At 42.9% G+C, this 15,000-nt stretch overlaps 2 protein-coding genes across 4 annotated transcripts in view; both read right to left on the reverse strand.

The window, feature by feature from the left end:
- Positions 1–12,286, reverse strand: part of cttn (cortactin) — a 16,195-nt gene extending 3,909 nt beyond the window's left edge. The window contains exons 1-11 of one of the 3 annotated variants that reach the window (XM_022750270.1): positions 12,111–12,286; positions 9,479–9,587; positions 8,978–9,051; positions 8,729–8,858; positions 8,080–8,190; positions 7,159–7,213; positions 5,913–6,023; positions 5,135–5,245; positions 3,633–3,743; positions 1,891–2,001; positions 168–223 (exon numbers count right to left, since the gene is read on the reverse strand). In XM_022750270.1, the coding sequence (XP_022605991.1) occupies positions 168–223; positions 1,891–2,001; positions 3,633–3,743; positions 5,135–5,245; positions 5,913–6,023; positions 7,159–7,213; positions 8,080–8,190; positions 8,729–8,858; positions 8,978–9,051; positions 9,479–9,562 (954 nt within the window). In that variant the 5' untranslated portion in view covers positions 9,563–9,587; positions 12,111–12,286. The remainder of the gene's footprint in view (positions 1–167; positions 224–1,890; positions 2,002–3,632; positions 3,744–5,134; positions 5,246–5,912; positions 6,024–7,158; positions 7,214–8,079; positions 8,191–8,728; positions 8,859–8,977; positions 9,052–9,478; positions 9,588–12,110) is intronic. The other 2 variants (XM_022750288.1, XM_022750280.1) reach the window with 2 other exon arrangements.
- A 2,575-nt stretch (positions 12,287–14,861) lies between these two features.
- Positions 14,862–15,000, reverse strand: part of ppfia1 (PTPRF interacting protein alpha 1) — a 43,983-nt gene continuing 43,844 nt past the window's right edge. The window contains exon 31 of the mRNA XM_022750257.1: positions 14,862–15,000. This exon is cut by the window's right edge and continues 1,534 nt beyond it. The gene's annotated coding sequence lies outside the window, so the exon portion shown is untranslated.

Here is a 15,000-nt window from a genome sequence, read left to right on the forward strand (position 1 = left end):
GATTTTTAATATCCTACTTTTCATTTATGGTTTTACTCACTTTAATAAATTTATTCTGTTGTTAGTATTTTATTATTTTATCTTCATCACTCTCTCTTTATCTTTTCTCTCCTGTCTTCAGTGTTTCCTCACTTCCTGTTTCTGTGATCGATTGGTTGATTGATTACCTTATCCATGCGGTCGTTCTGGACGCCGAACTTCCCTCCGAACCCTTTAGAATAATCTGGTAACAAAGAGCAGAGGAGCGAAGGTCATTTCCTGTTCGTCTGTAATGAGCGGAGCAGTCGGCCTCATCAGGACGTCCCTTCAGAGCGGAGAGGACAGACGACCTCTCTGCTCTGGAGGTTCAGATGAAGACGAGTGTTTCACAGGAGAACAGGAGGACGAGCTCATGCAAACCTGTGGAGAGGAGGAACAAAATAAACTGAGTGCAGACAGAGACAGAAGGGGGGGGGGGGCTCAAGGAGATGCAGCGGGGTCACATGCCATCATGCCACAGAATGGATGTGGTAAACAAACAAGACATGCAGGGTGGAAGCAGCAGGTGGGGGGTGTGGGGGGGGGGGGGGGGGCGGAGGCCGAGGTGACACGTGAAACCGACATGTTCGACTTCACGACTTGTGACTTGGTTCCGCCACAGAAGTGCTTTACTTTCTAAATCTACGTCCTGCTGCTCCGTTTGTTTGATTCAATTAAAACTAACAATCCAGACATCACCTGGCCCAGTGGGGGGGTGGGGGGCGGGGGGGTGGGGGGATATAAACACAATGATTCCTTTCACTTTTCTTTGCAGATGTTTTTGCATTTTAATTTCAAAATGCAACTTTATTTTATTTTTTTTGTGTCGAGCGCCACAATAAACCTGCAGAAATAAAACTGTCTCACGGCTGAAAATCACTGGAGGCAAATAAAGAAAATGATTTTTAGAAATCTGGGGATCTGAAAACAGTGACTGATTAATTTCAATTTTCCTCTGCCTTCATCTAAATGTTTATCTTGCATTCTGCCTATTTCATAATCTGTGTTTTCATAATGTTTTTATACTGTTAGATAAATATCTATTTATTCCCCAGGGGAAATTCTTGTGAAATTGTAACAGAAATTGTTTTCTTCTTGTTCTTCTTGTGCTTTTTACTTCTATTTTTATGCTTCTTTTATTTCCTGTCAGCACCTTGAACGATAATGTGTGTGATAATGTTCTGTACAGATGACTTTGCTTTGCCTAATGGTGATAATCTAGATTTTTGTTTTTGTCCAGAAATCCTGTGAAACAACTGAAACTAACAACAGTAGGATCCTGGAACCACAGCACCAAGTGTGGATTAATCCGCTGCTGAAAATAGTCCCTATCAAACACATCATTTCCTCCTGTTGGTAAAAACTACAGTGAGCAGCTGTTTCAGGAAATGATTGATAATAAAAGTAAATAATAATAATGAATCTTTCTATTAAAAGTTTTTGATTCGTGCTTCATTTTGTTTAAGATTTACATCTTCAGCAGGAACCACCAGACAGGGCGGAGCAGAACTGACAGACGGACCGACACCTTATTGGTTCTGATGGTTTCCGTCTCTTCCTGGTTTCACTTAAAAATAAAAAACTGCAGAAAACACCAGCATTATGTTCAGACTGTCTGAATTGTTCATGTTTATCAGTTGGTGCTGCAGAGGTGGGGGGGTGGGGGGGTGGGGGGTGTGTTATCTGAGAGCAGAGGCGTGTCCGTCACTTTAAAGAAAAACAGCCGTTACTGAGGAGAGGAGGAGGAGGAGGAGGAGGAGGGAGGGAGGAGGAGGAGGACGGTGCCAGGGAACGGGTATTAAGCTAAAAGGAAGGGTTGTTCTGGGTGAGGATCAGGGAGGGGGAGGGGGGGGGGGGGGGGGTTATCTGTGCCTTTCTGGGACTCGTGCTTGGCCAGGTTCTCCTTGTGCTCATAGCCCAGCGCACACTGGTCCTGCTTCTCCACCTCTACCCCATACTGCCCTCCAAACCCACGCTTATAGTCTGCAACACAACACAACACACACACACACACACACACACACACACACACACACACACACACACACACACGGACAGACAGACAGACACCAGCACACATTACAAACACCCATATATTAAAACATAGAGACAGTGACACACCTGACAGAGTGACATGAGGGAGAAACTTTATGGTGTTAAAGAAGATCCTGACGTTTCTGAACGTGATGGAGATCAGTGGTTAAAGCTCCACTGCAGGGCTGCTGCCATTGGTCGATCCATTCCCAGCTATAAAATATATCTTACATGCATCTGTCTTACTGTCATAACTCAGGTTATCAATAAGAGAGAGGGAGACAGAGAGAGACAGAGAGAGAGAGACAGAGAGAGAGAGAGAGACAGAGAGAGAGAGACAGAGAGAGAGAGAGAGGGAGAGAGAGACAGAGAGAGAGACAGAGAGAGAGACAGACAGAGAGAGACAGACAGAGAGACAGAAAGAGAGACAGAGAGAGACAGACAGAGAGAGACAGACAGAGAGACAGAAAGAGAGACAGAGACAGACAGACAGAGAGAGAGACAGAGAGAGAGAGACAGACAGAGAGAGAGACAGAGAGAGAGAGAGACAGAGAGAGACAGAGAGACAGAGAGAGACAGAGAGACAGACAGAGAGAGAGAGAGAGACAGAGAGAGAGAGAGACAGAGAGAGACAGAGAGAGAAGCAAAATGGGAAACACTCTCTTCATTGGTCACTCCGTCTCGCTCACAACATAATGTGACGCAACACAACGTGATGAACCCTAGAGTGAAAGTTGTGTTGTGAGTTATGGCCAACAATGTGTATTCTGAGGTCACCACAGCCTTAACCTTTGACCTTTGACCACCAAAATCTATTTAGTTCATTTTTGAGTTCAAGTGAATGTTTGCACCAAATTTAGTTCCTTCAAGGTTTTACTGAGATACTGAGATACTGAGATACTGAGATACTGAGATACTGAGATACTGAGATACTGAGATACTGAGATATGGTGTCCATGAGACGGAGAGACGGACGACCTGAAAACAAAATGTTTCTGACTGTCGGGGAAAAATAAAATAAAATTCTGCATTAGCTCGTGTTTTTAACAACAACTGATTATTTTATTCGGACAGTGTAAGTGAAGGGAGCAGCTCAGTCTCAGTCTCTCAACCGTCTGAAAGAGGCTTTTACAATATCTTAAATGTTCATTTACAAGAGAATAAAAGGGCTTTTAATTCTGACCATAACTGTGTGAGAGCAGCAGCTTCGCCTCAGACATGCAAATATAAATCTGAGCTCTGGCTCCACTTCCTCTTTCAGAGCCTTTTTTAAACCACAGATTGAGGAAGTCGTCAGCCACATCCAAAACCGCAGCCGAGCCACATCAGAGCTGAAGTGACAAAGCAGACGACCGACAGGTCTACACGTCAAACTGACGCTTTGATGTGCAACGATTTGAACAGGACAACACACATCCTTTAAAAAGTGTCTGTACTTCATTTATAGTGAGAAACAGAGTCCAACATAAAAACACTAAAGCTCTGGCTCATACTCAAACTGCCCTCTGACATCATTTCAACTCCTCTGTATCTGGACACTTCAGGGCCTCAGATTTATTCAGGTAAATAAAAAGCGTTACCTTTCTGAGACTCGTGGAGCTGCAGCTTCTCCTGGTGGTCCCATCCCAGCGCCGATTTGTCCTGTCTGTCCGTCTGCACGCCGAACTTACCGCCAAAGCCCTTCACATAGTCTGAAGAGACACGAGCAGAAGACGACAGGAGAGTCAGTGAGTTCTGTACGGGTTCTATATTCACTGTGATGCTGTAAATATCAAAGTGATTCTGGGCATAAAACAGCTGAGACATTTATCCACCATCTACCAAAGGCTCTGGTCACAGTGTCAGTCGTCCTGTTGTTACACTCAGTGTTTCAGTATGCAGCAGAATATCCAGTAAATGTAACCAACAGTCAGTTGAACACAGTCACAAACTTCTACGTCAGTTTCTCAGGTGAAGTCGAGTCGCTGCACCTGTTTTCAGATCACGTGACCCAGTTATCGCATATGCAAACATAGGCTGCAAACACAAACCCAGTGCATTCTGGGGGAATTTTTGAGGCGACCTACGCCTGCAGGCTGCTGTCGGCCAACCAGGAAGTAAAGTCAGTCAGTGCAGGTGTGTCAGACTAGTAGCTACAGGTAGAGCGTCTCTGCTGAGAGGAAACCGAGTCCAGACAAGTCAGGCCAGACAGTCTGAGTCTGGACATGTAACCCTGCTGATCACAGACCAGCTGCTGGAAAATATTCTCCCTGAACAAACCACTTAACGGCTGTTTTTCATCAGCGTGTCTAAATAAAGAACACATAAAGACCGTCTGACTGGCGCAGAGGTGTGATAAACACCTGCACCTTTTCATCCATAAAGTGCTGATTGGACATTCACCCCCGTCTATCATCTACGCTGGACCGGACCTCAGGACCAGACCGGACCTCAGGACCGGACCTCAGGACCGGACCTCAGGACCGGACCTCAGGACCAGACCGGACCGGACCTCAGGACCAGACCTCAGGACCAAACCTCAGGACCGGACCTCAGGACCGGACCTCAGGACCAGACCGGACCTCAGGACCGGACCTCAGGACCGGACCTCAGGACCGGACCTCAGGACCGGACCTCAGGACCAGACCGGACCGGACCTCAGGACCAGACCTCAGGACCAGACCGGACCTCAGGACCGGACCTCAGGACCGGACCTCAGGACCGGACCTCAGGACCAGACCGGACCGGACCTCAGGACCGGACCTCAGGACCAGACCTCAGGACCAGACATCAGGACCAGACCTCAGGACCAGACGGAACTCGCTCTGCTCACTCTTTTTTTTACCAAATGTGAAGAAGTTCCGTCAAGGTGTGACTGAGATATCACGTTCACAAGAATGAGACTTGCTGCCGCTCTGACTGTCGCCGGCGCAGTGACATCATAAAACACGATCCCGTCCCGGCACCAACCTACTGATATTAGACCATGACACTGGATTGTTGAGGCTGATGTCAACAATCCAATTAAACTGTGTGTGTGTGTGTGTGTGTGTGTGTGTGTGTGTGTGTGTGTGTGTGTGTGTGTGTGTGTGTGGATACCAACCTTTCTGCGACTCGTGTCTCTCTGTTTTTCCCTGGTACTCGAAGCCCACGGCGCTTTTGTCCACCTTGTCGGTCTCGACGCCAAACTTGCCACCGAAGCCCTTGGTGTAATCTGCCGATAGGCGGGAGCAGAGGGGGGTGGGGGTGGAGGGGGTCAAAGTTAAGACAGGAAGAGGTGGAGCAGAGGTAACTCAAGACCTTCACCAGTGAGTTGGAGCGATTACATAAATGTGTTTCTCCTCGTGCATCTTCTTTGTTTTTTTCTCTTTCTGTCAAAGACTAAATTTGACATATATAACATATATTTTATATATATTATACATATTTAATAATACCAACAAAAGCTTCTGAGATTTCAGATTCTGTCTGATTTTAAGAAGAAAAAGAAGAAATGAGCTGGAAGGAAACTGATACCTTCAAACCAAGAACTGGTCTGAATCTCACCTGGAACCCGACAAGAGGAGGAAACGTCCAACAAAGACTCATGTAATTTAAGTCCCCGGCAGATGTAATCTGTGTGTGTGATGTTTCACAGGAACGTCTTATTTGACGCAGAGGAAAACAAACTTCACATCACACATGCAACTGAGGCTGAAAACAAAGCTGTTGTTTGCAGCTTAGAAAAGCAGAGAAAGGCTGAGGAATGAAGGAAGAGGAAGAAAATGCAAAATAACATGATCTGTCAGGGCCTGCGCTCAGTGGCTCAGTGTGTGTGTGTGTGTGTGTGTGTGTGTGATCTCTCCGGGTTAGATGCCGCTCGGCAGGATTTCCAGACAAACCTTTCTGGGACTCGTGTTTCTCGGTTTTGCCCTGGTAATCGAAGCCCACCGCGCTCTGGTCGACACGATCTGCCTGCACTCCGTATCGCCCCCCAAACCCAGTGGTGTAGTCTACACAGCAAAGCAGGGGGGCAAGGGTCAAAGGTCAGGGTGAAGCAGCATGGGAGCAGTGGTCATGGAGCAGCCCAATTCCAAATACCCCATCAACACTGAGCGCCACGAGCTAAAATCATCACTTGAGACTTCTGCAGTGATCAGACTCTGTGTTGTCCTGCCTGTTAAATACTGACACTGAGGAACCATTGGAATTGGGCAGATGTGCTGCACCTGTATGCAGGGTCCTCTGCAGGAGATGAACGGAAACACAAAAGGTGGTGACAGCATAGCATCATGGGAATGCAGCATCAACACACTAAAAGCTAAGAAGCCAGAGCACCGGGTCACTGTTCATCATGTGCACAGTGCAGTCTGTGAGAACTGCCCCTCAAATGTTTGCAGTCACTAACTGTGAGCTTAAAGGAGCAGTATGTAAGTTTTTGCTATTTCTACATAGCTAACATTAGCATTAGTAGCTGTTTACTTACAAGTTTTTGCGAAGAGCTTCAGCCATCTTTGTGTTTACGAGACAAGAGGTTATAATACGTCCACTGAGCAGCTACAGTGATGAGACAGGCTGAGGCTAACTGGTTAGCATGCTAACTTCAGTAAAAGAAAAGAAGCAAAACATTGGTGTTTGTTTCCACCTCTGGAGACAGCTGTTGGTGAGTGAATGAAGTTTGATACTGATCTCACAACGGCTGCTAATGCTAACATTAGCTATGTAGCAATAGCGAAAACTTGCATACAGCTCCATCAAAATGTTGAATTTCAGCTTTAATCTGAAGGAGTTTCGTTTTATATCTGATCAACTGTGTAGAACCGATCGCTCCACTTCTCTCCTCTCATCAGGATAAAAACTATTCTTCACTGTAAAAAAGTCAAATAGCTTCAAATCCCAAAAACTGCACTGACATAAGACTCACACACTGAGCTGTAACTTACACCAGAGAAACAAACATAGAACAACATCTTAACATCAGCAGCACATTCCTCCAAACACGGTCTGTCGGTCAAACTGTTAGTGGCTGGAAACAAAACCCAACAGGCTGCTAGAAGAATTAAAGATCGACGGTGAATTTACAAATATATCACTAATATCGTCTGAGCTGGAATTTATTCAGAGGAAGACGACAGGCTGCGACATCACCTTTCTGGGAGGCGTGTTTCTCCGTCTTCCCGGCGTATTCAAACCCGACAGCAGACTGGAAGGACAGAGGAGGAAGTCACAACACAAGTTTGAAATTCACAATGTCACAAAACATTAAAATGAGAGTTTTCATGTTTGATCCACTGAACAACAAGTTATACTTTTAAAGTGGTTATACTTCTCTTAACTCTTGATTTAAAACCTAACTGTGGCCTTGAACAGCTGTAACAGAGACACTCAGGTACAGGAGATCAGACTTTGTAGGATAGTGTCAATCAACTGCAGCTGAACTAATAAAAACATGACACAGTTCAGTGGTTATTGAGATTTTCTGGATCAGACTCAGCTCAGCTGTTTGTCCCTTTAAAGCTCCTCCAGTGTAAAGGTCTGTGTCCATGTGTAGTGTGATTATAGATCAGGTCTAGCTTCTATATTAATACTGTGAAAGTATCAAAGCCTCAGTCCACAGAGAAATGCACACAGCCTGTATTCAGAAACTGAGCCTTAAAACCAGCCGTCAGGACTTCTGGAACTTTGTGATGTCACAACAAAGCAGTCACCAAGCCCCGCCCACCTGGACCCACCATCCAAACCTTGCAGGATTTGGTTTCTCTGAGTGTTTTTACCTGAAATCTGCTATATTTTTATTGGATCACTCAGAAAACAGTCAGCCAATCAGAAGAGAGGCTCAGAGCCTCCTCTCTTCTGATTGGCTCACCGACCTGTTGTTACTAGAGCTCCAGAGAGAAGCCTGAGAGAGGAGATGTAAAACTACACTGAGATGGTTTTTATATCTTCTGATGGATCAACACTCCAAATAAAACACAGAAGAAGAAGAAACATGGAGCTTTAACAGGAAAACCAATATTTCATACATCAACAAAAATCATGTGTGAAATCAGCACTGTGGACAGGAAGTACCTGGTCAACGCGGTCAGCTTGAACTCCAAACTTGCCTCCAAAGCCCTTGGACGTGTCTGTCTGGGAGCAGTGCTTGGACAACTTGATCTGGTAGTCGTGACCCACGGCGGACTGTCGGGACACACAGAGGAAAAAGACAGTTTCAGAGCACGTTGTCCAAATAGTAAAAGGACATGCGGGAACATGTGAGGAATCAGAAACACAGCCAGAGGTTTGAAGCGTCGACATCTGACTCATCACTGGCGCTCACACTGTGGTGTAAACAACGCTCGGTCATCACATTCATGCTGCAGCGAGCACACGGTCCAGAGAGAGAGAGAGAGAGGTGGACAGAGCTGCTCGCCAGGAAAACACACACACACACACACACACACACACACACACACACACACACACACAGGTCCTGTAGATTTGTGAAAACGTTGGCTTTTCACATGTTCAGTGACCTGTCGAGCTTCAGAACAGCATCTGCTCATTGATTGGACCTTCAGGTGAGATTGTTCGGTCACCTTCAACATTACTTTGGCTTCATCAGGCAACGCAGCAGAAGCTCTGAGACACATCTCTCTGAAAAGGTTAAATATGAATGTGAAGCGACAAAAACACAGTTTACAACAGTTTGATCCAACAGTCCACCCGCGTCTCTCACCTTGTCCATACGATCCTGCTGGACTCCAAACTTCCCTCCGTATCCATGCGACGCCTTGGGCATCGTCTCCAGCTCCTTCTGCTTCAAGCTGGTGTGCTCCGTCGACACCGTCTCACGCAGCCGGTGGATGCTACACCGAGGGAGGAGGGAGGAGGGAGGAGGGAGGAGGGAGGAGGGAGGGAGACGCATTAATGTTGCTCTCCACGATGCATTTAACAGCAACGTAAAAAAAATGACCTGCTCTCTCACTCTATGTGCTCCTGATGTCCTGAACCGAGCACCGTCTTCGCCCCCCAGCGCTGCTCCTTCTCCGAAACGTCGTTCTGGAAACAAACAGAAGTTCAAAGTTGTTTTTGTTTTTATAATAAAAAACAGGAAACGACAAAACGAACTGTCGTCTGTTTTTTCTTGATGTGATTATAAATAGAAATCAGGAATTGAAATAGTTTTGTGGGGATCACCTTTCTCAATTTTACGTGGATTATTTTAGTATTTAAGGGGAATAATAATAAGATGCCGTTCGTTTGCCTGGTTAATGAGTTTTATATGATGTAATGTGTGATCACGTTCTCCAGATAAATCCAACTCATCATAAATAAAACACGTATTATTTGGTTGGCTGCTTGTTCATTTCTGTTTTCTATTCATTGGCTGCCAAGTACACGGAGCCCGGAGGACGGAGCAGGAGTTTATACGTGGAGTCAGGAGGATTAAAGTGAAATCGAGGAGGGAGGAGTTGAGCGAACGTACCTCAAAGTCGGGGTCGGTCTCCCAGTCGTCGCCTCCATCATCCACAGCCACCTTCACTGACTGTCCTGCTGCTGCCTTCCACATCTTTACTGAGCCTCTGCCACACGCACTGAAACACAACACACCAGATTTGTACAGGTACAAACACAAAAGCTGACGAGAAGTTCACATTTCTCCACAGGTCCTGGAGGTAGAAGTTCTTCTCACGTTTATTTTTACACAACACTCACATGTAGAGCTGGAAAAATCAGTCAAATGCAGATCATCATCATGTTTTTGGAAGTGATTCATTATTGAAGTCATTAATCCATCAGCAACTCCCGTCAGTCTCTAGTATCAATGTAAATTTAACATCTTTTAACGGTTATTTTTCACATTTTCAGTCACTGTATCTTCCCTCATGTCCAAACTGCCCCTGATAACATCTCATCATGAGGCAATTGCAAAATAAAAGACAAGGAACTAAATCTTCTCTCTTCATTCTGTGCATTAATAAAGTTTAACCAAAGTCTACATGAGGCTTCAGAAGTCTGCGTTCACCAAATCACAGAGATCTGAAGTGACACAGTGTATTTTTGGTACAAATGTCCCATTTTGTGATACCATCACTCCGCTGCGTCTCAGGAAGGAAACACAACGCAGGAATTTTTTACAAAAAAAAGAGTCTTTGGAGGAAACACACTTCATGGCAGCTGTGACTGAAGTTTACAACACGTTTCCAAAGAATGAACACAGCTGTCTCTGTCCTACATTTCTTACACTTTGTGTTTTATTTCGTGCTGTTTAAACCAGTTTTTTCCACTATCTGATGAATTATCTGGACAAAAATGGCTGCTGTCCCACTTTCAAATTACATGAGACATGCAGTTTAAAATGCAGAAAATCCTCACATTTCAAAACCTGAAAACTGGGAAATAAATGAGCATTTATCCTTGAGAATTGACTTAATTAACAATCCAAATAGTTAGTAATGAATATTTCATCTAAAGAACTGGTTAAACATCAGCTCTGCTTACACTGGAGTCATGCTAGTACAGGATCGCTTTCATGGACAATGATCAATAACTCAATATTACGGAGGTAGATCTGCTTCAGTATTATTACTGTGAACAGGTCGATAATCATGTGTAAATGTGTAATCTGTAAATATAAAACACCTCCACAAATACAAAACAAAAATGAGCAAATTTACAAAAAATATCTTGCAAATACACAACAGATTCCACAAATAAAAAATATCTGTGAATACTTTCAATTAATGAAATAATGAAAAGCATTTGTGAATATCGTCCTTACATTTTTGTATTTGCAAATCCATTTTATATTCACAAGATATTTTTGTAAATTGGTCTGAAGTTTAACAGATTAACAAATTATTCAGATGAAATATTCATTAGATAGTTAGTAACTATTTTGATTATCAAGTCATTTTTCAAGCATAAATTCTCATTTATTTCCCAGTTTTCAGGTTTTCAGATTTGAGGATTTGCTACTTTTCTCCATTTTATTTCCGGTCATTATAAACTGCATGTTTTAGGTGATTTGAAAGTGGGACTGTGGCCATTTTTATCCAGACAATTCATCAGATAGTGGAGAAAATAAGTGGCTTAAACAGCACGAAAAAAAATGTAATAAACGTAGAACAATCTACCGCCATAGAATAATACAATATAATATACATGAGTCAAGAGAAAGATCTGACTGGTCTTTGATGCTGAATCACACTGAGAGGCTGAAGAGTGTGTTCCTGTGTCTGGGTCTGGACGATCTCCAGTGATCTGACGTCTCACTGGGACAAAAGCTTTTCTGTACTAATCCTAATTGCTGACTCTGCACAATGTGGGCAATCAGCATCTGTGTTCAATCACAGGCCGCAGGAGACGTGGCTCCATCCACCTCAGGAGAACGAGCCCAGGAAACGTCTTCAGACCAGGAAGCAGCAGCAAGTCCCAACTTTCATGGTGGTTACATGACAGGAGCTCCCACAACACAACCACACCCATCTGAGGGTCACATCCAACCCCTGAAATGTGTCACCTTTCACCTGTCTGAGCAGGCCTGAGCAGGAGAGGTGGTCTGAGTTGGGACCGAGGTGTGAATGGTAAAATCTGGGTAACATGGAGCAGCTGGCAGGACTCACTAAAAACCAACGTTATTTCCGTGTGGGTGCACAAGTTAGCTGGAAGCTAACGTCCATGTCGGATGGTGTGTTCCCATTCAAGTAGGTCAGGCCGCATCAGTCACTCAGGACCTTCGTCTCCTGACGTGTTAATACATTTCCCACATGAAAACAGTTCATGTAACATCCCTGCGGGGTTTTCTGATGACCACCGACACAACCGTCTGCGTACCGGGTTTTAGGGTTTAATAACCGGACAGGCTCCGGAGACGGGACGGGTGAACGCGGTGGTTGTCTCCACACAAGAGGAGTCAACGTTAAGAAACCAGCAGCCGGAAAGATGTGTTTTAATTAGCTTTAAAACAGTGACCGCGGCGGCTCTGGTATTTCCTGTTCCAGTTTTCCAGTTAGCTAGCTAGCTAAAGCTAACATGCCATCAGGAATAACCGACTCAGCGCGAGTCTGGCGCGGACGTTTCACCTCCTATCCTCCGCTCAGGTGTGGAATACTCACCGGTGTACGACACAGGTGATCCCGACCACAGCCTACACTGAATCTTTGAAGTCGACCCCGGTAGATGCGGTGCGTTCCCGGATCAGGTCTTGATGGAGAACCAGTGACGTTACTGGGATCTGCTGGCTCTAGCTCGCTCGCTCTCTACACGGCTCTTCCGGCTCTCCCAGTATCCCGTTCTCCGCCAGCGCGTGACGTCAAAGGTGGGCGGGGTCGGTTAAAATTTTGGCTGTTTTTCCGTAAAATGTAAATTTGACAGGAAACTCCCAGTTTCTCATCCTTTTATTATATTGTAGAGCTTTAACAATTAATCGATTAATTGATCAACATACAAATAATCTGCAATTATTTTGATGATCAATTACCTACAAAATAAAAAAGTATTTGAAGATGTCACCTTGAATTTCAACACGAACGGCCGTTTTTCCCTAACAGTTTATAGACCTAACGATTAATCGATTAATTGATTAATTTATCAACATACAAATAGCAATTATTTTGATGATCAATAACCTGTAAGTGTTTGAAGATTTCACCTTGAATTTCAACACAAACAGCCATTTTTCATTCTTTTCTAACAGTTTAGACCTAAGGATCAATCGATTAATTGATCAACATAAAAATAATCCAGTTATTTTGATGATTGATGAATAACCTACAAAATAAAAACAAAAGTGACAAAGTATTTTAAGATGTCACCTTGAATTCCAACACGAACTGCCATTTTTTACTCTTTTCTAATAGTTTATAGACCTAACTATTAATTAAATAAAAAATAATTGGCAGGTTAATTGATACTAAATTGATTTGAGTTATATTTGTATTGCCTTCTGTCCCACCATGATCTCAAAAAACACATATGCTCACAATATAGTTTCATCCAGAATACTTTTACATTTTTACTTCATTAATATAAAGATTTATGCAGAAAGGCACAACTATCAAATAAATAAATACTTAAAACTAAACTTCAGTGGCCCTAATACGCCATCATATACTGTAGTGCAATAAGATGTTTAACTCTGCAGGGTTCTTCTGATGAGAAACATGGTCTGTTTGTGTNCAGTTATTTTGATGATTGATAAATAACCTACAAAATAAAACAAAAGTGACAAAGTATTTGAAGATGTCCCCTTGAATTCCAACATGAACTGCCATTTTTTACTCTTTTCTAACAGTTTATAGACCTAACTATTAATTAAATAAAAATAATTGGCAGGTTAATTGATACTAAATTGATTTGAGTTATATTTGTATTGCCTTCTGTCCCACCATGATCTCAAAAAACACATATGCTCACAATATAGTTTCATCCAGAATACTTTTACATTTTTACTTCATTAATATAAAGATTTATGCAGAAAGGCACAAATATCAAATAAATAAATACTTAAAACTAAACTTCAGTGGCCCTAATACGCCATCATATACTGTAGTGCAATAAGATGTTTAACTCTGCAGGGTTCTTCTGATGAGAAACATGGTCTGTTTGTGTTGTGTTGTAAACCTTGTGGAAATTAAATTTAAAAAAGCCTTCTGTCTCTTCATTAATAATGGTGTTAATGTCATTTAGCTTAATGGCCTTGAAAACAAGAGAAAGGCAAAACTATCAAATATATAAAAACTAAAATCAAAACTAAACTTCAGCATCGTCAAATCGTCCCATGAGTAATTCGTGTCCTTGTCAGTGTGTAATGTATAAAGTAGTGCAGCAAAGTAAAATCAAGTATATACTTGAAGTTGTTCCACTTAAGCACATAGAAGGTCATTAATACACTTCAGAGTTTTGCTTTTGTACAATTAATAACTAAAATATATTCACTAAAATACACTAAATATATTGTACAAAATGAGCTGTTGAGCTTCAATTCTTCAATTCTCCAGCAACTAAGATTTAAAATGGAGCAGCAACTAACTCTGATATGAGTGATATGAAATGCGATCGCTTCCTGTTTTCCTGAAAGTTACTCACAGTTCAAATGGAAAGGAAAAGGTAGCACCTGGCCAACACTGCTTTCAGGTAAACCACCAATCAAGAGTATATGTAATGTGGAGTCAGTTAGAATGACAGAGTGAATATTTCCTGACTAAAACTGGACTGAAACGTATCTCCAGTGAAAACAGTTGAAATGTGTAAATGGGTGTGTGTATTTAGTGTTGGAGCAGTGTGTAGCTGGACTTTGACAGAAATGTCAGTAAAGTGGTTGATAAACACCACAGATATCAGGAGTCTCTAATCAGGTCATTTGATCCACCTGTGTGCCCCCCACCCCGCACTCAGAGGTTGCCATGGTGATTTCAACTGCTTAAGTTTTACTGAGTAGCACAGATTCAGTTGAAATAAACCTCTCGAACTGAGGCTCGTCAGTGAAATATAACTAACTGTTATCACATGAATGTTTAGATTTTGTGAGAGGAGACTTTGCTGATCTCAGTCCTAAAAAATGTTTGTCTGTGGTGCCAAAAAAAGTGGCCAGTGCAGCGATTTTAAAAATGCCTCCCTTCCTGTTTCCTCCTGATCTCATTTTACATTAGTGAATGGGGCAGTTAGATGGTAACCTGCCACTTTGAAAGGGCAGAATTCAAATCCTGTGAATTTCAGGTGACACTGTCCATCACAAGGAGGCACTTCAAATAAAACACAGAAGAAGAAGAGACTATGGAGCTGTAAATCAGGCGGTCTGAGGAAGTCAACAAAAACAACACTGACCTCAAAAAGAGAAGCGTCAGTCTTTTGATCTGCAGTGGAAAATAAGTTTCAGTATTTTATTGAAAGTAAGCAATAAATAATACTGTGATAAAAATAGTTTATAAGTACTCAGACTGTACATCATTGTTACAAGATCAGAAAATTCAATGGGAAGAGCAGGAATAAAACAACAGCAACATG

This window comes from Seriola dumerili, unplaced genomic scaffold (genome assembly GCF_002260705.1).
Source record: "Seriola dumerili isolate Sdu_G_001 unplaced genomic scaffold, Sdu_1.0 BDQW01000012.1, whole genome shotgun sequence".
Classification (NCBI taxonomy): Eukaryota; Metazoa; Chordata; class Actinopteri; order Carangiformes; family Carangidae; genus Seriola; species Seriola dumerili.